The sequence below is a fragment of the Filicampus tigris genome, chromosome 20 (assembly GCF_054856515.1).
Source record: "Filicampus tigris isolate MCC_2025a chromosome 20, RoL_Ftig_1.0, whole genome shotgun sequence".
In the NCBI taxonomy this organism is placed as follows: domain Eukaryota; kingdom Metazoa; phylum Chordata; class Actinopteri; order Syngnathiformes; family Syngnathidae; genus Filicampus; species Filicampus tigris.
Window position 1 is genome coordinate 14944413 of NC_141236.1, and position 21767 is coordinate 14966179.

A 21767-nucleotide genomic window follows, 5' to 3' on the forward strand; every position below is an offset into this window, starting at 1 on the left:
GCCACCCAGGGTGATATGACGTCATCCGAACGCGAATCAGGAAGGCGGAAAAAAAAAAAAAAAGAGCCAAACAATGATGGCTTGTTTTCTTTCGCAAGTAAATCAAATGTGAAATTAGGAAATTCAAAAGAAAAATCCGGAATATAAAAAGAAAAATACGGAAAGTGAATCCTTGTACGCTGGTAAAGGAAAGGGTCACGACGGTCACTCGAATGGCTGGCTGATGTTTCTGAGCGCCAAGAATTTCCACTCTTGAATGTACTTGGACGTTAGTCGTGAGTGTTGCATGACTTTTCTTTCCTGAATCGTAACCTTTACATTTGTCCGGCAAGGTTGTGACATGATTGGACACATTGAGCGCATTGTCGGGCGGAAATAGCTCAGTGTGGAAGGACTTGGCTGGAGGACGCAGAGAACTCCGGTTCGAGTCCAACTCCTGATTACTGCAGTGCAGGCTGTGGCCGATTCATGTCGTTTTTGATGGGTGTTTAATTCTGTACCTGTACAAATAGCAATATCAAGAGAGAAGTGATGCTTGCACCAAATTTGCCGCAAGCTTAATATCGATCTGCTGTCCAGAACATAAAATAATCCAAAACCCAAATTGGCGGGCACAAGTCAGACTCAAAATAGGATTTCAATACCACAGTTAAATTGAAAACTTTCAGTGAGGATAATAGTAAAAATACCAAGTCGAAAATTAAAATGTTAACATTCTTAGATTCAATTTAAATAAGCATGGTAATTCAGTTTCAGAGAATGTAGAATTGGAACACAAGACCAGCGTTAATTTGAAGTGAGACTGACAGCTTCAATTCTGTCATGTTACAAAGATATTGTGATGGTAACCTGCTCCCAACTTTGTGACCTTAGCACAATGAGCTCCAGGCTGTGCAGGACCTGCGGGGGGGCAGACATCGATGTGGACCAGGCTCGGGGGAGCGCCGTGTGCACCGGCTGCGGTTCGGTTCTGGAGGACAACATCATCGTCTCAGAGGTCCAGTTTGTGGAAGGAAGCGGAGGAGTGTCCTCTGCTGTGGGACAGTTTGTCTCGACTGATGGTGAGCAAACATTGCGGCCATCTTCAAAACAGTTCATTTTAAAGTCTGAAAATGCAGCCAACCGAATACGACTTTACAACCACTGACTAAAGTTACATTTCGCACAAAAACTGTTAAGGTACGTACACAAAGACATGACAAGATTTCCCCAAAACGACAGTCGGTCACAATGCTGAATCCGCATGTAAAACAATGGCGAAAGTACTTTTATACACATTTTCCTATTAAGTTCATGAAAAATTAGCATCTTAAACCGAAACTGAGCATTGTCCTGTCATGTACTTTAGTCAATTGTTTTTTCCCCCCCCCCAATGAATTAAAACTGATCACCAAACTAGGGGAAGACTTGACGTGCAGAATGTGCAACACCGTCTTGGTATCCCCCCAGAAGAGACGATGAGCACAAGTAAAACGACAGACACTTGAATTGAAGCACAACTTTGATTTTTATTTCAACTAGCCAAGGCTGCTTGAGAAATCCCAACTTAAGGACGTCGTCAAAGAGATTCTAATTGCGTCTTCTGAGCCCACCTGAAGATCGCAGTTTGCTTTCCATTGCCGCATTCTCAAATCCTTCCATGGCTCGAACGATTCCACGGTGAATACTGGCGCCGTGTGCAGCCGACAGTCCGTGACAGTCACTTTGATCGGATGTCCTCGAGTCCACACCAGAACCCATTTGAGAAGCGGTGGACGCGATGTTGCCTTGCATGGCCTCGTCCCCGTCCAGATAGCGAGTGGTCAATTCTTCTTTGTTGCTGAAATGTGGAGTGCTCTTCACAGGGCCGCTAAGGGAAGACACCCCGTCAGACCTCCATCGATGTGCTGGCGCCAAGAATCCTCCGAGAGCAGGTCCAGTCATACTCTGAGATGGTCCTGGTGACGGAAAGGGGGGGTTAGGGCTCGTCTTTCATATTTATTGTGATGAGACATTTGCCGTTTACGTAAGCATACTGATGTTTGACAAGAAAAAGAATTTATAGTGATTGGGAGTAGGGAATAATTGCAAATGTAGTCGCTGTGTTTGCAGTCATTTAATTCCCTAACCCCCCCCAATCACTACAAACTGGTTAAGTGGACATTTTAGAGAACCATCAAGGTCCGCCAGATTGCCATTTTGAGTCCATACCTGCCATTTGAACTGCGTTCTTCAAAGTGGAAGACATTTTCCCCGGAGCGTTTCGAGTCTCAGCCAAATAGAGCCAGTTCCCTGGTCTTGTTCCCGCAGGACGTTGTGGCATCTGGCGCTTTGCATCGCTGACAGCCGCTAGACTGGGGCTTGCTGCAGCAATTCTGTTGTGGCTGGGATTTTGAAAAGTTAGTCTTCTTTGAGGTTTAACTCTGATATTCTGAACATGGTTGACCGATTGGTTGTGGACCACAAGTTTGTTGGGGCTTTGGGGCACTGGAATCCTTTTCAAAGGATAAATGGGAGGAGCCTTGCCAGGTCTCTGGCGCCGGTTTGTCTCCAATGTGTGAAATGGGCCCAAATACTGATGCGCGTCCTTCTTTAAGGTCCACTGGGGCTCCTTTGGCGTAATAAACTCCGTTTGGCTTACGGGAGACCAGTTGCGTATTGGACCAGAGTCTTCCAGACGTTTCGCACCCCAACTTGCAACAAAGTCACCGTACGTCTGGCGTGAAGGCTGAAAGCGGCTGTATGGCGAGTTGTCATATTTTAGAGGAAACGCATCCTCTAGTTGGCCTTGAGTTGGTGATGTGGAGGGACGAGGAGGAGGAGGAGTTTGAAGGTGCTCATTCAGCTTTGGAGCAGATTGCTGGTTTGGGGAGCCGAGGTGAATGTCGTTTGGGCGTCCCGGTATTGAAACGGAGCGGCTTGGTCCTGGCTCAGCCAAAGGCGTGGACTCAACTTTGCCTTTTGGCCGGGTTTGCTCCGTTTCTGATAGACTCATTATTTCCTTTGTAGAAACCTGCTGCAAACAGTCAGGGGGCAGATTCTTTGGATCTGCGGGAAAATATTCATCACACTAATCAAACTGAACTTAAATGGAAGTGTATATACACACACACACACACACACACACACACACACTACTGACCAGTGAGGCTTCCGAAAACGTCGATTGAACCGAATCCAGGAGTCTCAGATCTGGAGATCCGATCCGCTGTCAGTCTGTTGATTCCGCTCAGCGGATAGAAGCACCTTACAGTTAACCTTTGGGGTGGGGAGAATGAAGATTTGTTTTATTCCCAGACCTTTGAAACGGTTAGCGCGACCATTGTACTTTTGTCTTCCTTTACTTGAACTGAGAATCTCGGGAGATGAAATTTGGTCCATCGGCAATTAGCTGTCTGTCATGAAGGATCTCGTTCTCGTAAACCATGTAGTCTCCAACCTGTTGAAGACAAACTTTTACATCCGGGCTGCATTCAATCCAGTAACAAGCTCTGAAGTGTTACCGTGGCCCTGGTCCCACAGGAGTCCAGCTTGAACTGGAAAAGGACCCGAGTGGCGTCGGTCTCTTTGGGTCGACAGGTGGGGTCCAGTAGGCTGGTTCTTTCAGGCTGGACTGTGGGCCAGGTGGCCGTGGGCCTCGTCACCACCGTGATGATGCCGTCCGCAGAACAGACTGAGGCCACAGAGGGAGCAATTGGCACAAGAGCCCGCAAGTGATGGGCACGAGCCCACACAAGATCAATTTCCATTCGTTCGGCCCTCGGGTGTAAAGTCAAGCAAACTTCGCCGCGCTTCATTCCGTCTCAACCTGGGTTTATTGAAGCGGCTCAAGCCAGAGCAAGTTCTTTTCCAATGATGCCCTCAAACAATTTCAAATGATGCATGGAATGCACCATAAAAATGGTTGAAGTGATTCAAAAGGAACCCTAAAAAGGCATCCGCCCGGAACTGATACAAAAAGATTGCATTCCCAATGGAGCATAAACAAGCGCGGCACCCATTTCGGAGATGACAAAATTAGTGCCAAGTGCCACTCGTTCGGGGACTCAAGCCTAGTCCCGGGAAACGGCCCCATGACAACATTGCCTCAATTTCAGGGGGGAAAGAGGTGAGATTTCTCCATTTCACTCCATTGCTTAAAGTTCGACAGCAACCGAGTTCAAGGCCGCTCCGGATAGCCGGTAAAAAGAAGGGATATCGCTCCAAACATGTTTTGGATGTAAACGATTGGGCAGTGCTCAGTAAAACGGTGTGCGCGGCTCACCTATCATGTCTTCAGTTTTGAAGAGGCAGTGTTTTGATGTGGAGGTCTGAACCTCCAGAGTTCTGGTATCTCGAAGCAGCAGCTTGAACGTCCCGTAAAAGTTTGATAGGTTAATGTCCTGAAAACGGGGCACGCGCAAAACAAAAAGGAGGAAAAATCAGAAGGTTCAAACACTTCACTGGGCCGCTTACGGCTCAACGGGTCGGGCGGTTCTTTGGAATTGCTAGTCGCACTTACTTCGTAGGTATATCCTATGGAAAAGACAGGAACTTCCAAGATAATTTTTTGAGTGTCGTTGAGGAGTTTGTAGCCTCTTTGAGCGGCCAGTTGCGGCGTCAGCGGCTGGTGGTCAACGCCCACCTCCCAGAGTGACTCGGCCCCAGGGGGCATGGCCACACTGAAGAGAATTCCTCGGTCCAAACACTGAGCAGTGATCTTTGGCGGAACTTGGGGAGATGCGGGGCGTCAAAAGGGCATGCCTTTTCAGAAACGTGAATATGGAGACGTGCTCTTACACGCACTGAAGACTTGAGTCGTGATGAAGGTGTGATGATAGTAGGCGTCCCCCTGGGGCAGGTGGCTCAATGTGAAGTTGACATCAATGGAGTACTGGACCACACCTTCCCCCATGTACTGGTGGAAGCCAACAGTAGTTCAGTTCTCCTCGTTCCGGCCGCGTTTAGTCATGAAGGTTGGATGATGCCAAAGAAGGTTTAAAACAACTCAAGACTCTCCGTTTGCCCAGCTGCGGCACAGCCGTTTTCTTTGCAAAGTAGGGCAATTGTTTCCCTTTGCTACTGAACTGGTGGACCGCGACGGCAAACAAGACATTAAATGAGGTGTCAGAATTCTTACCATCCTCCCAACTACGGCATTTGAAAACGGAAGCTGGAGTTTGTAAGCTCGGCTGCCATTAAGGTGCTCGACAGGGGTGACGACGACTCCGCCTTCCGTTGGCTCCATCAGCAGCTGCTCCTTATTAACCCGGACTTCTTCTAAGGTGACATCACTGGGAATGTTCCCCAGATAGATGCCGAAAACACCCCCGTCACTGTCCGTCTCTACAGCAAGAAGAGTGGGATTTATTCAAAGGACTCAAGGATCGACACAGGATCTGTGTTTACAAGTTGCCGTCATGCACACAACAATCGGAACACTGCATTTGAGCCGCTGTCCAGTAGGAGCTTGATCATGAAGCGTTTTAGTTAAGGTGATCTGGCAACAAATTGCACGTGGCCGGGGCAGACGTACGGTCAAGTATGAAGGGTGGCCGACAGAGCAGCGGCGTTTGGAGCACCCTGGCAATCCGAACTTTGCTTTCAATGTCGCCGCCATCTTCAAACTCCGCTGAGAAGCGGTGTTCATACAGCAGAGAAAACACAAACGTCTCCTTGTACATGTTGTTTACCACCACACTCTGGGGAAGAAAAAAAAAGACATTCAGACACCACAAGTCTGCAGCAGCTAAGTGGTACCCGCCCGAATCTTGGACCGCATCCATTTTACCTTCCTGTAGCCGCCCTCTGCGCCAAAGGGAACCGAGATTTGGACCAGCTCTTCTTGTTGGACCAGACCCAACCCCTTAGCAGCGGCGCCGGGCTCATCCAGCATCACACCGTCCACCTCGAGACTACGCTTCAGACTTTTGAACGCCGCTCCCTCCTCAAGGAGAGGCCTCAGCACCCCGGGGACATCCCAGAGCAGCCGAGCGCCGTCATAAGAAGCCGAATCTGAAACAACATTTGGTACGCGGCTGTTTGTTCCACGTAGCAGCCTGAGCACGCCCAGGGCAGACCGCCCGCCCCTCCCCTTTTGAAAAGGACGTACTGATTGTGCAGGCCATGGACATGTCAATCATCACCACCATCAGCTGCCGCTTGTAGAACACAAAGACTCTGAGCACTACTACAGGGACGCCATCCACCTGAGGATTCAATAAAGAAATTGAACCAGGATGAAGTGGGATCCGCAAGTCCCAACACACAGAGAGAGACAGAGAGACAGAGAGAGACAGAGAGAGACAGAGAGAGACAGAGAGAGACAGAGAGAGACAGAGAGAGACAGAGAGAGACAGAGAGAGACAGAGAGACAGAGAGAGACAGAGAGACAGAGAGAGACAGAGAGAGACAGAGAGACAGAGAGAGACAGAGAGAGACAGAGAGAGACAGAGAGAGACAGAGAGAGACAGAGAGAGACAGAGAGACAGAGAGAGACAGAGAGAGACAGAGAGAGAGAGAGAGAGAGAGAGAGCACTTTTGAAGTCTCTCCTCAAACTCCGAGTGAATGTCAGGCATTCCCAATTTGAGTGTGCAATTTCAGCGGTCAAACGCCGCATCTTTCACAGCCTCTCTCCTCAAAGAGCAAGACGTCAGGCTCCTTTGGATTAGGAGCACCTCGATATTGACCGCTCGGGAGATGCCTGCCATTCAACGAGGCGGGCTCGGGGCCTCCGCCGTTTGTTCTCGTTGACCGCCGGCCGGCCACCTACTGGAATCAGCCGCGCCTCCGCAGCTTTGTAGGAAGCTCGAAGCACCGCCCTCCCGGCAGTCAGGGTCAAAGCGTAACCCGCGCTCTCTGCCTCGGCAATTGACAGCGGGGTCACCTGGCCATCAGCCCGCAGGAACATCAGCTGAGAAGCCCAGCTCGCCGTCTTCACAGCCTGAAGCGCACCAGTCAAAAACGTTGCCATTTGCCAAACGTGAGCCGTCCATCGCTTTGCGTGTCCGGCCGCGCTTCCGTTGGAGCGGACCGAGAGAAGTTACCCGGGAGAGCGCCGCCCGCCCCGCTCGCCCGGCCGGTCCCGGCCGAGTGCCGCACGAAGCCTCCCGCCGGACGTTGACCTGGCGACGTCGGAGCAAACGCGTGTTGGCTGCGCAGCCGGCCTGGGACCGGAGCGCCTCCTTACCTCCATGTAGTCCTCCTCGCACACGATCTCTCGGCGGATCCAGTTGGGAGCAGAACACACGGCTGACACCGGTCGGCTCACCCACTCGGAACCGCCGTCACTCACCATCACATTCAATCGGAAGGTGAACACGCGGTCGTCCTGAACAAAGGCCGCACTTGGACCTCACGCGCCGAGTACCAGGGTCTGTCGGAGTCTCTTTTGTCTACCTGGATCAGAGTGAAGCAGGAGTAGTAGGAAGCTCTGAAGGTGGTGTAGCCGCCCGGCTTGAAGGTGCTGACGGTGTAGCCGCAGCGCGAGGCCAGCGCAGCGCCGATGGGGTGCGCGCCGTCGGGATCTACGCCGGCGTGCAGAAAAACGGTTGGCGAGGTCAACCTCGGCACTGGCGCAAAGCGCTCCACGTGGGGGGGGCGGGGCGGGGACTGACCCGTGGCCTGGAATCGGACCGGCTCTTTGGAGAGCACGCGAACCCACAGATAGCGATCCCGGCAGGCCCACTCGACTAGGGTGGGAGAAACGACATCACCGTCAAAAACAACAGCAAAGGCCGCACGGGAAGGGGACCCTTGGATGAAATGACAACGAGGGCTGCGCCTCCATTCATCCAACGGCCGTCTTTCAATTCGCCACATGAAAAAGACACGTTGCAATTTGCCTTCCTTGATGGCGAAAGCTCACGACTTCTAACGCAGAAAACAAACGGCCGAAAACCGTGCCCAATTGGGAAAATCTGCAAAAACGTCGGTCACCGAGTTTCAAAGTCAAAGCGGACTTTGCGAAGGCCTCGACCGGATTCGGTCGAAATTGGTCCGACTTTGAGTTGGGCAAGGTCTCAAAATCGTCGTCGTCGAGTCACTGCCGCGAACGCAATCGAGTCGTTTACCTTCAACCGTTCCGTGAGTCAAGCTGAGACAAGTCAGAAAGGTGATCCTGGAAACAAAAGCGGGCACTTTGAATTCTTGACTTGTTCTCAAACGCATTTGGGGAACTCACCCAAGGAAGAGAGCGGCCGTCCTCATCTTGCAATGAACTCAACTGACGTTGAGCCAAAGATGGACAGGTGCAGCCAGGTGGGTTAATAAGCAGGTTGCCCCGGCAACCCACCAGGTGGCCACACCAGGCGCTGATTGAGCTGGTGTGTGCGTGTGTGTGTGTGCGCGCGCGCGCGCGCTTCTCAGGTCCGGCAAAGACTCCTCTGCTTGCCTCCGGTTTCCACACGAGCGTCGGTAAAGAGTCCCGAGCGCAGACGCTGCAAAGCGGTAAGCATTTTGATGTCTTTCTTTCTGGTTTTCAATTGTGTCCGTCGACGTCAGCGTGAAGTGCTTTGTCGATGCTTTCAAATGTCGTACTTGGAATGACGCAAAGTTAAGGTGAAGCGGCGTGTTGTTGAGCTGTCGCGCGTGTGCGTCAGGGAGACGTCAGATCCATCACCTTGGCAACCAGCTGCAGCTCAACCAGCACTGCCTGGACACCGCCTTCAACTTCTTCAAGATGGTGGTCAGCCGACATCTGACGCGTGGCCGCAAAACGGAGCACATCATCGCCGCCTGCCTCTACCTGGTGTGTCGCACCGAGGGGACGCCGCGTATCCTCCCATGGTGCCTGCGTGCCGCCATTGTTGACGCGTGCTGCTGAGCTTTCCTGAACCACTTGTCAGATATGCTGCTGGATCTGAGCGACCTGCTGCAGGTAAAAGCCACGCAGGCAGGCACGCACGCAGGCACGCACGCAGCGGAAGAAGCTCGCCAATTTGTGATGACGCTGCCTCTTTTGGACGTACGTGCGTGCAGGTCAACGTTTACATCCTGGGGAAAACCTTCTTGTTGTTGGCTCGGGAACTCTGCATCAACGCTCCCGCCATCGGTGAGAAGGTCTTGGCAAATGAGCTTCGGTCTGCTTGTTGACTCCCCCCTTTGATTTTGCGCAGCGCTTCTCAAACTTTTGGCACCGGCTCCCGCCCGCCTCCAAGAAAAGGTGACCGACATTCGGAGGGTTCAGCAAAACCGCAACGAGGTTTCGCCAACTGCCGGAAACCCATCCGTGATGCGGACTTTGCGTTTGATTGCGTCCCACCGGGCGTAGCTGACCTCGGGAACGGCCGCTTGAGCGCGCGCCATGTCTTGCGAGCGCGTTCTCCCGACTCCTTTTCGAGCGTCGCCGCCATTGTGCTTGCTTGATGTGTTGCGCAGATCCGTGCCTGCTGATCCCTCGCTTCGCTCACATGTTGGAGTTTGGCTTGAAGACCCACGACGTGTCCATGACGGCTCTTCGTCTGGTTCAGAGGATGAAGAGGGACTGGATGCACACGGGCCGCCGGCCCTCCGGACTGTGCGGCGCCGGTACGACCTCGGCGGGGGCGGGATTTGCCCGTACGGCGGATCGCGGGCGAGACGTGAAAAGGAGACGCGCGTACCCTAGCCTTCTATCTTCCGCACGTCTCGGCTTATCGTCTTGGTAATGAGACGGGCGGTCCTTTTGAAAGGGCTCCTAACCCTATGCCGAAGCACACGTGAACAAATGTGCGCTAGCTTCATGCTAACAATACCGTCGAATGTCAAGCGCCGCAGATGGGCTTCAATGTTAAGGGAACTTTCAACCTTCCAACGACCGCCCCTTTAACGTGCGCAGGCGGCGAGCCGTCAATCAACCGGTGCGCATTCCAACACAAACCGCCGAGTCCGACACGCGCTACGGATATTTCCATCTCTGCGCCGTCATCCGCTGGCACGACACGGGAGTGGCGCGACTCATTCGCCCGGCGTTACGAGCGCGGCTGGAAAAGGTGCCGCCCGCCGCGGCGGGGCTTCCGTTTCTCACTCGCCCTCGTTCGTCTTCAGCCCTGCTGGTGGCGGCCCGCATGCACAAATTCCGGCGTACGGTGAAGGACGTGATCGGGGTGGTCAAAGTGTGTCAGGCCACGCTGAGGAAGAGGTGAGGCGTCCGTCCGTCCGGCCGAGATGACACCCGGGGCTCTGTTGGAAACCCCTCCCCCTGGTCTCGCAGGCTCATGGAGTTCGAGGACACGCCCACCAGTCAGCTGACCATCGACGAGTTCATGAAGGTGGACCTGGAGCAGGAATGCGACCCGCCGTCTTTTACCGCCGCTCAGCACAAGACCAAGATGCAGCAGGTACGCCCCCACAATCCCCCAACGTGCCCCCCCGACCCCCCCCCGTGGTGGTGGTGGTGGTGGTGGTGCGCCCGTGACGTGCCTCACGCCGGTCTTCCTCCGCAGCTGGAGCGAGAGCTGACCAACAAGCTGAACGAGGTGGAAGGTCAGAGCCCGGTTGCGCACCCAAAGGCGGACTGACGCCGCGGCCCCCGCTGACCTTTTCGTCTCCTTCCCTCAGGAGAGATCAATTGCTACCAGGACCAGATTGAGAGCGAGCTGGAGAAGAGCCGACCCAAACTCCGAGGAATCTACGCCGCCTATGTGCACAAAACGGGTGAGCGAGGGCCCGCCTCCAAAGGCCAGAACCCGAGGGGGCCTTTTCACGGGTTTCCTTTGTAGAGCCTCGGGACAAGGGCGTCCCGGCGGACTTGACGTCCGAGCCTGAAGATTGCGACCTCCGAAGCGCCGCCCGTCACCTCACGCAGAACTTCCTGTGCCAAGTGATGCAAGAGGAGGGAGGCTGGGCGGGGCCGGAGGAACGCCAGCGCCAGCCGCCCTCTGTCGCCGAGCTTCTGCAAAGTTCTGCCACTTTGGACCTCCGGCAAAGCTTCCAGATCCTCAGCGAGGACCACGCGGACCGCCGCGCGTCGGGTGAGCTCTTGCTCGCCTTTAGCGCGTTGCTCTCGCTCTTCTGAAGCGGGCCCGACCGATTGGAGGCCGTCTTTGGCAGGAAAAGAAACACACACGCAAAAAAAACAAAAAGTAATCGGACGACGGATTGATCGGCCTCATATTTTATATTTACAAAAATAGTTCGAATGTCTTTTGATTTGTTCAACGTGACGACGACAAAGCGGAACGTTGTCGTCACGTTAACATTTTGCCCGCTCGCCCCGGCGCTCGGCTTGTGCTCTCTGCGCTTGGCAGAGGCGGACGAGAATTCGGAATTGGGCGGCGACCTGGATCTGGACGGCATCGATGAGCTGGAGATCGATAAGGTGAGTCGACCGACGGGTCCAACGGTGAAGGCGAAGTGGTTTCCGAGGCTGGCGTGTCCCCTTCAGTACATCCTGAGTGACAAGGAGGTCCGAGTCAAGACGCAGCTGTGGATGCAGCAGAACCAAGAATACCTGCAAGAGCAGAAAGGTTCTTCAGCACACGCACGCGCAAACAGTCAACACAAGACAGCCGCTGAGACACTGATGGATGGGTGCACTTGTGCCTTTCAGAGAAAGAAGAACAAATTCGAAAAGAGAAGGAACAGGGCACGTACAAGGAGAAGGTTTGCTTTGTCCGGCGCCCGGCGCAGGAAGCGCCCGGCCGCCGTTGCTGACGGCTCGTCTCGTCGCAGCCCAAGACGTCCAAAAAGAAGAAGAAGAAGGAGGACGGCGTCCAGGCGGCCACGGCGGGCGAGGCCATCAGGAAGATGCTGGAGAAGAAGAAGATCTCCGCCAAGATCAACTACGACGTCCTCAAAGACCTCAACGGCGGCCAGGCGGCCGGCCAGACCGACGGCGCTCCCCAAAAGGCCGCCCCCGAGTCCCCCGTCGCACCTGCCAGAAAAAGACGCCGCCGCAAGAAGACGGACGGCGACGTGGACATGGCCACCAGCGCCACCATCATCGGCAAGAGGTGACGTCGTCGTCAACAACAACAACCTTTGTCCGTCCGTCTTGGTGTGCCGCCGCCGCCGCCGCCATATTGAATGTGGCAACAGGTTGACAGGACCGGGCCGGGCCGCCTCGCAGCGTTTTCCGTCACAATAGCGAGCACTGAAGCTAGCGCAAGAAAGCGTCTCCTCCTCTCCTCTCCGCTTTTGCCACGACACAAAACCTTTCCCGTTTTTTCCTCTTACGTGCTCCGTTCCGTATCTGTTCCAGGCTGGGCCCGCTCTTCTCAGGACCACCAAGGAAGAAAAGTCCGTCCAAGGTGAGTTGCACAGCTGTCAGGAAACCGCTGGTGACGTGGATTCCGTTGACGCTGCAGGGTATGACGGCCAATTTGGATTGCCATCTTTCAAGGCAAGGGCCAGCGCGCAGCCGTCAAGTGACGCGGCGCAGTGCGCTTGCGGAGGTCAAGCTGGCCCCGCCCGCCTTCGCTCGCTCGTGGCGGTCTCGGTCTTGACGCGTGTGTGGCCAATAGGCCGCGGGAGGCAACATTCGGATCGCAAACCGGATCATTTTGCGTCGAACTGACGGACGGTTGGCCGCGTCTTGGGCCGCCGTTGCTTTTGGCGCCGTCTGCTTTGTCGACCACTTGCGACGTTTGGCTCCTTTGGATGACCGGCAGGTCAGCTGAGCCGCGACCCGAGCGTCAAGCCTGCGCTCGCATCGCATTCCTCTCCGCAAACCAAAGAGGCCAGGGTCCGAGTTGAAAAAATTGCCATCGTACTGTTCACGGAGACGGGAAGAAAACCCAAAAATCAGATCCATGTCACATAAGGGGCAAAAGGGAAAAAACAACAAACAAGCAAACTGACCTGCGGCACCAATGTGACCTCGCAGGTTGCTTCCGTGACGACCGACACCACAAGAGCAGAACACGAGCCTGAACCAGAACCGGAAGTGCAGTCCGGCTGCACCAGCACGGCTGAAAGGGAGACGGGGGAGAAGGGTGACCAAGATGAGGGGGAGGAGGAGGCGGACAAGGACGACGAGGACGACGACGAGGACGACGACGACGAGTGTGTCAGCGCTCTGCAGCTTGTTCAACGTCAGCCCGCGCCCCGATTGATCAAATTCACTTTGGTGACGCGGTGATTGACGATTGCTTTTTGTTGTTGTTGTGGTGTGCTCTAGATTTGGGCTGTTTGGCAGCGGAGGAAGAGGAGGAAATCTTCTAGCTCGGCTCTTTCTCTTCTCTTTTTAAAACTCTTTTTAGATCTCTTTAAATGATGTAAGTATGAAATCTTGTAGCTTTGGAGTGCAAGATTGCAGATTGAAGACCCTCCGAGGACCAGAACGTGCCCCTTGACTTCCTGTGTCATGTGGCCCCGCCCCCTTTTGTCAAGTCTGCCCAAGCAAAATGTCAATTAAAACAATGGAAAAAAAGGCAATCAAATGTCCATGTTAGTTTGTGGTGTTTTTTTTTCTTCCAATACACTCATTACATAGTGGTGCCTGCCTTGAGATGCGAGTCTGATTTGTACTGTGACAACGCCCGCAAACGCATAAAACTCATATCTTAAAAGTGCCCACTTCGAATGGAATAGACATTCATCCATTCCACTAGAATAACGAGGGAAAATAGCACTTCTTTGTCTTTCAAATGACAGCTCATCAGTACGGCACTAATAGTGGTCGAACGTATGACGAGGAGGACTGTCTGACGACATACTGTCTGTCTGCATGTCATCGCTGTCATGTGAAAATCACTTATCTCCATTTTTTTTTCATGTTCTTATTTTTACATGAATGGTGTTCCCGCGCTACGGACATCGCATCAATGTGAAAATTCAAAAAGTTTCCAAAATTGGAGATAAGCAGCTGATGACACACACACACACACAGGACAACGGTCAGTGACGTCACTGGCAACCTGCACAGGACAATGAGCCAAAACACCACAAAGGACTTCACCAAGGACGACATGTTGGTCGCTTTAAGTGTTCCAACACTTTTTGTCACTCCACGTGTGAGCGGTGAAAAAGTGATGGTGCAAAAGCTAAGAGGAGGTGAGTGAGTTTCTACGTGTGCAATTTGGTGACGAACGCTGCTCATCGGACTGCGACAACGCAAGTCAAGCGGCGGTCGCAAAATGTTGGAGAGCAAGAAGAGGACACGCTTGTCCACACGTGGACGGCTCTCCTCCTTAATTGCCGCCGCAGCTCGACGTCTGAAGCGTGACGACAGCAGTGAGATGCTGGATGACGTCATTGACGAGTCCGAGTAGTTTTAGTTCAGCTCCCCCCGGTTTGGAAAGCTGAGTCACGTGACACCACACCGCAGCCGACGGGAGGAAAATGGACATTTAGAGCCCCCTGGTGGACAAGAGACAAAAGTAAGATAAGATAAGATAAGAATGCCTTTATTGATCCCACAGTGGGGAAATTTTCGTTGTTACAGTAGCAAAGATATAGGTCACACAGGGGCGGCGGCATAATGTGGCCATTAATGTATAACATTGACGGCAAACATTTAGAATCAAACCTATGTAGATATACGCAGTAACATGTGTATATACACATGTGTATACACACCAACCTACATCTACATAAAAAATATGAGGAACACTCATTTCGGCCTGTACATAGTACAGAGGAAAAAATACTCTAAGTGACAGTGCTGCAGTGCTGTAGTGAAATGTAAGGAACAGCATTGGATAAAAATAAAACTAGACTAACAGTAGTGGGGAATGTTGAGTATTGCACGGTATTACAGTAGTGGGGAATATTGGGTATTGCACGATACGAGCTCAGGTGCAGGACTGCACAATTGCACTAATGACCGCCAGTTTGTAGAGACTACACAATGTTCTTGTTAAAGAGTCTGACAGCAGCAGGCAAGAAGGAACGGCGGAATCTCTCCTTTGCACAGCGAGGGTGTAACAGTCTGTCACTGAAGGTGCTATGGAGTGCTGTTAGGGTGCCCTGGAGGGGGTGGTCCGGGTTGCCCAGCATTGATGACAGCTTGGCCAACATCCTCCTGTCCCCCACAGAGTCCACAGAGTCCAGGGAGCAGCCCAGGACAGAGCCGGCCCTCTTGACCAGTTTGTCCAGCCGCTTCTTGTCCCGGGCCGAGACGCCGCCTGCCCAGGTGACCACTCCCTGGAAGATGACCGATGCAACCACCGAGTCATAAAAGTTCCTGAGGAGTGTCCCCTGAACCCCAAAAGACCTCAGTCTCCTGAGTAGGAAGAGTCTGCTCTGACTCTTCCTATAGAGGGCGTCTGTGTTGTCGCACCAGTCCAGTTTATTGTTCAGATGAACACCCAGGTACTTGTAAGTTGAGACTCTCTCAACATCTGTTCCCCGGATATTCACTGGTGCAGGTGAAGAGTGCTGGCGCCTACCGAAATCCACCACCATTTCTTTGGATTTCCCCGCATTGATCAGGAGGCGGTTCTGCTGGCACCAATCCACAAAACCCTGAGTAAGTTCTCTGTACTCCCGATCATCTCCGCCTGTGATGAGGCCGACAATCGCAGAGTCGTCAGAGAACTTCTGCAGGTGACAGCGAACAACGAACGTGAACAACAGACGCTTCCAAAAGTCAACTTTAGCAACTCACGTTTCGGGTTCGGACTCATCTGCTCTTACGTGCACTGAAAATGAAATCGTGAACGTTTCAAAGTGTCCCTTTGAAAGGAGCCTGGCGCTCCAGTCGCCTGCGAGCGCGGTCCTTGGTCACGTGAGCCCGCCTGACTACATTTCCCAGCAGCCAACGCGCGCCGCCGACGCCGCAACTTTCCAAACACCGGAAGCGCGGCTGCTTACTTGCTCAGCTGCTTCCCCCCCCCCCCCCCCCCCCAAAAAAAACAACAACAGCAACAACAACAACGTAAGCTCGGAGGTCCCAGAAGGCACCGTTGGGGACCTGCTGTCTTGTCCCGGTCGGGATTTGTGCGAACGTGAAAGCAAAGGCGACGCAGCTAGCCTGCTAACCACTTAGCTTGTTGCTTTGTTGTTCTTTTGGCATAAATGATGAAGAGTCGAACAGATGAGGAAGAATACTGGAACACGTCCAAGTTTAAAGCGTTCACCTTCGACGATGACGACGACGAGGTGAGGCTGCGCAACATCGGTCGAGTTGCTTTTTACAGGGTAAAGAAAACAAAAAAACAACTTGGATGCTGCTGCTGATGATGACGACGACGACGACGACGACGCTTTGGCAGCTGAGCGCCTTGTGTCGTTCACCAGCAACAACGTTGCGGTTGTGGGTTCAACCTCGCTAAAGTAGGAGAGGTGAAGACGCCTTTTGGATGAAAGGTGTCAGTTCTCTCAAAGGTCGCGGAAGTGAACCCCCAACAGTTGCATCTTTTCTATTTGGGAAGGTGCAAGAGCAACGCTTCGTCTCATGGCCCTTCCCACAACGGCAATTGTGATGCCGTCCAAAGGTTCTGCTACAGTGGCGCCTTGAGATGCGAGCGACTCAAGATGCAAGCGGTCGCTTGGCGGGTTTTTGTCACCAGGAACCCTTGTCAGATGCATCAACACACGCAGACCGACAAGATAGCAAATACCCGAGAGGTGCAACGATGAACTCTTTCCATAATCAATGAAGCAATGTTGAGAGCTTGCTTTTTGTCCAGTTCATTGATAGATAACAGCCTGATCAATTATCATTAGCCCTAGTTATTACTCTCTTTCTACAAAGCGCAATGTCATAGGGTACCGTTTCCCTGATTAAAAAAGACAAAGTGGCGGATTTCTTTTTTGGGGGTAGGTTGGAGTGCACGGAGGGCATTTCCAAACGTCTCGATAGGAAAAGAGGATTTAAGTGCCGCAAACGTTGAGTTAGGAATGTGTCAGCGGAACAAACGCAACTTGTAAGTGAAGGCACCGCCGGCATTTGTTGACGAGCGCCACGCAAAGCAAACGCGGGCTGGGGTGGGAGCAAAAGGTCCACGTGGTCTCCCGCCGGCAACGTTCACACGAAAGCCCAGTTGGACTTTGGCGCCTGCGGTCGGACGGGAAGAAGTTTGCCGCTGTCCGAGCGTGTCCGTCTTTGCCTTTGTCCAGTTGAAAGAATCCAAAGAGGCGGTCAAGAGCCTCCCGCAGCTGCTGGACCAAGGCGAGCCGGACCCGGTGGAGAAGTTCAGCTGGAGCGGCGAGCCTGTGGGAAGTGAGAACCGCGCCGCCCGCCAGCCGGCGCCACGCCACGCCTTCCTCTCTCGCTAACGCGCCCGCGCTCTCCCCAGGCATCTCGCGGTCCGTCCGAGAGACGGCGGCCGATGGCGGCGCCGATGGCGGCGCCGACGGCGAGGCCGCCTTCCCCGCCCGGATCCGCGCCGACGCTCCCAACGTGGCCAAGGTCAACTCGGGCTACTCGCTCGGCTCGCTCTTCAAAGGTCGGGCAGGCCCAGCTCACGAGGTCAAAAGGCCGCGTGAGCAGGTGTGACTCGTTGTACATGTCGTCCGCAGGAAGGAAGGCCGCCAATGTCGCGACCTCGGCTGATGGCGAGTATCGCGCGCGCGCGCGCGCACGCACACTCCGAAAGGTGCGATGACGTCAGACTGAGGAAAAGCTGCAAGAAAAACAATCGTCGCTCGCTCTTTTCTTTTGTTATGTTTAGCTTTGGGCGAGCCGTCAAGCAGAATCGTGGCTCCGCACGTCCAAAAACCCAAAAGTGAAAAGCAGGTACGCCTTTGCATTGCCACCCATCGCCGCCGGCGCCGCTAGTGACCGTGCGCTCCTTTGTGGCCAGGTTGTGGTTGGCGACTGGTCGCCTCAAGAGGCCGTCAAGAGGATGCGGCAAGGGAAGGTGTGTGTGTGTGTGTGTGGGGGTGCGTGTGTGTGTGTGCGCGTGTGTGGTTGTGTGGCCGCTTGCTGATTGTGTGTGCGTCAGGCGGTGTCCCTGGAGCACTTCCGTTGCCTGCAAGACAAAATGCAGCTGCTGGATTGGTCGGTGGGCACTCACGACGGCAGCGTCATCACGGCGGTAACGCTCGCTCGCTCGCTCGGCGACGACGACGCTTTTGCCTGCCAAAGGCGAAATTGACAGCAAACTTTTCTTTGCAGGTTTTGATTTTTCTGAAGAAAAGTTTGAACAAAGGTGAGTCCTCCTTCCGCAAATGCACAAAAAAAGGCGAGAGGAAGGACTTGTTTTTCTTCCCGCTCGGCCATCGGACACGCCAGCAACGCAACCGCCTTGACGCCTTTGTGGTGCGTTTCAGAGGTTTTGTTGGGCGAGCTGGCGTCGCGTCAGACGGCGCTGCAGCATTTTCTCAACTACTTGAGCGAAAGCGGCGAAGACGCCGAGCTGGCCGACGTCTACAGGTGCGTCCCGTGGCAACCGACGCAAAGGCCCTCCCCTCCATCTCTTCCCACCTTTTTGTCTTTGTCCTCAGAGCTTTGGGGCGCACGGAGGAAGCGGCGGTAAGCGCCTCGCGCACGCCGGCAAAACGCGCCAGCGAGGACGCGGCCGCGCGACTCAACGCCTTGTGTGCTTTGCGTCTCCACGGCAACAGCTGCTTCACTACAAACGCCACCTGAGCATCTCGGACGAAAACAAGAGGCGGGACTTCCTCAAGGGCTGCCTCAGGTGATTGACGGCTGCGGGGAGGGTCCGGGAGGCGGCTTCGTCCTGATGGGAGGGAACGGAGCGCAGACTTTGTTGCTCCGTTCCACTCATACGAACAAAGCAGAAAAGGTGCGGGCAGAGGTTTGACGTCGCAGAGGTTTGACGCCGCTCTTACTTGAAGCGTGGCGGCCGGGCCGAGCCGGGTTGACGTCGCAGAGGTTTGACGCCGCTCTTACTTGAAGCGTGGCGGCCGGGCCGAGCCGAGCCGCGCCGCGCCTTCGACATCCGTCTGCCCGAGTGAGTGAGTGAGGACGCGCCGGTCTCGCCGCGCGGTCCCCGGACGTTGGTGGTTGCCGACCGGGCGCTCGGCCCCGACTTTGCCGTCAACATGAAAACGTCGCCTCGTGTCCCAAAAAAACCACAAGTCGTGCCCACTTTGACCCACGAGTATCGGCGCAATCGTTCGGAAGACCAGGCTTTCGTCTTGCCCGGAAAGGGGAGGGGCGATTGTTGCGGCGAGCACGCGCGCCAGAAATTCCCGCAACCGCTACAAGGTTGGCGTCGGCCCGGCCGCCTCACTTCTGGTCTCGTCCGCAACGTGCGGTTCTTGCTCTCGTCACGGTGCCGTTGTTGACGTGCCGTCTGTCACCATGGCGACGGACTCCGCAGCGGCCCATTGGGACTTTGCCTCGTCTCCGGCTTGACTCGCTCCCGGTTTGGACAGAACCCGCTTCCTGGGGGACGGCGCCCCCCTTGTTGACCGCTCATGGATGCCTTTGTTTTGCAGTCTGCAGTTCTCCGCTGAAGACCTGGTCCAGGTCCAGGACCAGGTGTCTCTGCTGGAGCGGCAGATGCTCATCGAGGTTTGAGCCACATTTGCTTTGTTTCTCGTTCCGATGATGATGATGACGATGACGATGACGGCGCGCCGCCCGCTTGCCGGCTGGCCAGGCGACGGACCGGCAGGCCGAGCAAGGAGGGAAGGTGGAGATCTTCCAGAAATTTCCCCGGCGAGCTTCCATCCTCCACATGCCGCTCATCACCACCTTGTACTACTGCTGCTTCTACCACTACAAGCAGCCCGAGGTCAGTGCGCACTGCAACACCCCCCCCCCACCTTTCCAAATCCCACTGCCAGTAAGACATGTGGGGGGGGGGGGGACAACTGTTTAATTTACCGATCAAACTTCAGCAAAGCATTTACTGCACATTTCTGTTGACTTTCTCGCATATTCTGCTGAGCCCGGGAGCTCCCTGCACTTTTGGTTGAAGACAAAAAAACAAAAACAAAAAAGCCGCTTCAAGTCAGAATTGTTGAACAATTCAATTCAAAACAAAGTTGATTGTTCAACAACTTGGATGGTTGCAAGTTTTGACGCCAATTCGTTCCCATGTACTGCCCACGACTCTCGGTTATCGGCGTCTAACAATCGGAATTGGCCCCGAAAAACCCGCCGGGTCTCGCGGACGCGTCCGAGTCGCGCTGAGGTGCCGTTGCGTCCGCAGGGGAGCTTCAGCAGCCCGCTCAACGTCCGCCAGAGCTTCAAGGTGAGCGCCGTCCGCGCGGGCGGGGCGAGTGCGGCGCGCTTTGACCGAGCGCCGCCGCCGCCGCACGCAGATATCGGAGAAGCAGTTCTTCGTGACGGCGCTGAGCGCTCGAGCCAAGCAGAAGTCGTGGAGCGACGTGGACGCGCTCTTCGCCGGCCGCAGCTGGCTGGGCTTCGCCAGGAAGAAATCGCCGCTGGCCTTCCAGAAGGTGGTCGACATCCTGCACAGAAACGCCGCCCCCGTGCAGGTGAGTTCCCGGTTAGCTGGCGGCCGCCGCCAAAGCAACTACGCAAAAGGCCGACGGCGGACTCCGCTCCTCAGTCGCGGCAACGCCATTTGGAGGGCACATTTCAAGGCGCTGGCTAGGTCAGGCGTGGCCGAGTGAAGCGCTGCAGGGGGCCACCATTTGCCAGCAGTTCTACTGGCGGGGCACAGAAAAACATCTCATCAATATTAAGCATCGTTTTTTGAAGAATTGTTTCGATTTGTTCAAAACATGGCTCTGCATTTGTGGGAGACTCAATCTTTTGAGTGCATTTGCGGGCCATCCCTAATTTGGGCCGTGGCGCGGTGCTCGCCTGTGCAGGTGCTGCAGGACTACGTGGGCCTGGTGGACGACGCCGACGCCAGGATGGCGCTGGCCCACAAACTCAAATGTCACGAGCTCGTCATCAACGTGAGCGCGCGCGCGCGCTATCGGCCTCGTCTGTCGTCCGCCCGCGTCACCTGACCTCTCTTCTCCTCCAATCAGACGTACCGAGACTCAAAAGACCGACGGCTGTTGATAGGATACCGAGGGATGGTGGAGACGGGCTCGGCGGAGGAGCGCAAGATCGACGAGCTGCTCAACAATTCGGTGAGGAAGACGACAAGTTGAGGGAGTTGATCTTGGTCCTGTGTCAATTCTTCCATTTTTTCCCCTTTCAGCAAATCCGGTGGAAGAATTGAGCGGCAACTTTCACTCGGCGAGTCGTCCGAGCCCGCATCCTCATTTTTCACATGTCGTCGACGGGGTTCGAAAAAAAAAAAAATAATAAATCCAATATAAAAAAAATAAATAAAAAAAAAAAGAGTTCAAACAAAGTGTGACTTTGTCCAACTTGAGCTGAGGCTGTGACGTTCCTCCGCCACATTCCAGAAAGTTCCACGAAGGCTCCAAAAAGGGTATTTTCGATATTGTCTGGCAACCAGTCAGGCGGGTAGACCAAGTCAGCCCGGGTCGCAAGACAACGGCTGGGCGGATCGTTCGGATAATTTTCGAACCTATTGGTATTGTGGGCCGAGTGCAAAAAAGAAAACTCTACTTACTACTTGCCCAAGTGATGTGCGCGCGGCATTACGGGTAAACAGTGCCGAAGATAAATCACACTGCACATAAAACCATTAAACTACGAGTAAACGAAGTCTACTTACCATTCGAACGCACCGGGAAAACTTTGGCCAAAGACATAAAAAAAAAAAAAAAAAGTTTGGTTTGTTGTTCGTTCGAATGTACTTGCCAGTCATTTTATCGAGTTGAATTTGAAATGGATGTCGACAGACCGAAACGTAATGATGTTTTGCTTACTCATTTGGGTTAAGTGTGCCGTCAAAAGAAGAGGTGTCCGCGCTCGCGCAAATATTGAAACTTACCGAAACGTTGCCGTTGCTGATACTGTTGTGTCGTCCACCTGCGCGTGTTGCCGACGTTGACGAGCAGAACATTTCGCCGGAAAGCAACGTCGTCTGCTCACGAGAGAAGAAATAAAACCTGCTCACGAGTCAACAGAGTCAGA

At 54.0% G+C, this 21767-nt stretch overlaps 3 protein-coding genes and 1 long non-coding RNA gene across 8 annotated transcripts; 2 read left to right on the plus strand and 2 right to left on the minus strand.

The window, feature by feature from the left end:
• Window positions 1-35: 35 nt before the first annotated feature.
• On the plus strand, window positions 36-13324 carry brf1b (BRF1 general transcription factor IIIB subunit b). Of its 4 annotated transcripts, none has more exons than XM_086018388.1 (19): window positions 36-275; window positions 874-1061; window positions 8327-8407; window positions 8564-8733; window positions 8806-8837; window positions 8939-9011; window positions 9076-9122; window positions 9338-9487; window positions 9986-10079; window positions 10152-10278; window positions 10384-10423; window positions 10499-10594; window positions 10660-10911; window positions 11188-11406; window positions 11490-11542; window positions 11612-11892; window positions 12141-12189; window positions 12765-12972; window positions 13059-13324. In XM_086018388.1, exons 2-19 carry the CDS (start codon window positions 921-923, stop codon window positions 13100-13102), a joined length of 2157 nt encoding a protein of 718 aa, XP_085874514.1. In that variant the 5' UTR covers window positions 36-275; window positions 874-920; the 3' UTR covers window positions 13103-13324. The 4 variants fall into 4 exon arrangements, with proteins under 4 accessions (XP_085874514.1, XP_085874515.1, XP_085874513.1 ...); XM_086018389.1 differs by lacking the exon at window positions 9076-9122 and having other exon boundaries at window positions 38-275; window positions 8560-8733; window positions 11188-11258; window positions 11325-11406; XM_086018387.1 differs by lacking the exon at window positions 9076-9122 and having other exon boundaries at window positions 38-275; window positions 8560-8733.
• LOC147128617 (uncharacterized) lies at window positions 1489-8234 on the minus strand. Its single transcript, XM_086018364.1, has 19 exons — window positions 8142-8234; window positions 8032-8078; window positions 7576-7650; window positions 7358-7485; window positions 7149-7289; window positions 7006-7083; window positions 6732-6902; window positions 6071-6167; window positions 5750-5973; window positions 5495-5660; window positions 5099-5304; window positions 4759-4876; window positions 4481-4689; window positions 4244-4361; window positions 3483-3652; window positions 3324-3418; window positions 3122-3237; window positions 2191-3027; window positions 1489-1937 (listed from the first exon to the last, which is right to left on the minus strand). The coding sequence occupies exons 1-19, from the start codon at window positions 8165-8167 to the stop codon at window positions 1570-1572; spliced, it is 3390 nt and encodes a 1129-aa protein (XP_085874490.1). The 5' UTR covers window positions 8168-8234; the 3' UTR covers window positions 1489-1569.
• On the minus strand, window positions 10331-21393 carry LOC147128618 (uncharacterized). The gene is made up of 4 exons (XR_015083795.1): window positions 15961-21393; window positions 12740-14239; window positions 11534-12650; window positions 10331-11390 (listed from the first exon to the last, which is right to left on the minus strand). It is a non-coding gene; the product is annotated as an uncharacterized LOC147128618 (long non-coding RNA).
• On the plus strand, window positions 15712-21065 carry vipas39 (VPS33B interacting protein, apical-basolateral polarity regulator, spe-39 homolog). Of its 2 annotated transcripts, XM_086018417.1 has the most exons (18): window positions 15713-15982; window positions 16943-17045; window positions 17122-17271; window positions 17345-17380; window positions 17497-17561; window positions 17629-17685; window positions 17770-17862; window positions 17943-17976; window positions 18098-18200; window positions 18272-18299; window positions 18392-18465; window positions 19232-19307; window positions 19396-19530; window positions 19951-19992; window positions 20063-20239; window positions 20579-20668; window positions 20744-20848; window positions 20920-21063. In XM_086018417.1, exons 1-18 carry the CDS (start codon window positions 15899-15901, stop codon window positions 20938-20940), a joined length of 1473 nt encoding a protein of 490 aa, XP_085874543.1. In that variant the 5' UTR covers window positions 15713-15898; the 3' UTR covers window positions 20941-21063. The 2 variants fall into 2 exon arrangements, with proteins under 2 accessions (XP_085874542.1, XP_085874543.1); XM_086018416.1 differs by having other exon boundaries at window positions 15712-15982; window positions 19951-20239; window positions 20920-21065.
• Window positions 21394-21767: the final 374 nt, after the last annotated feature.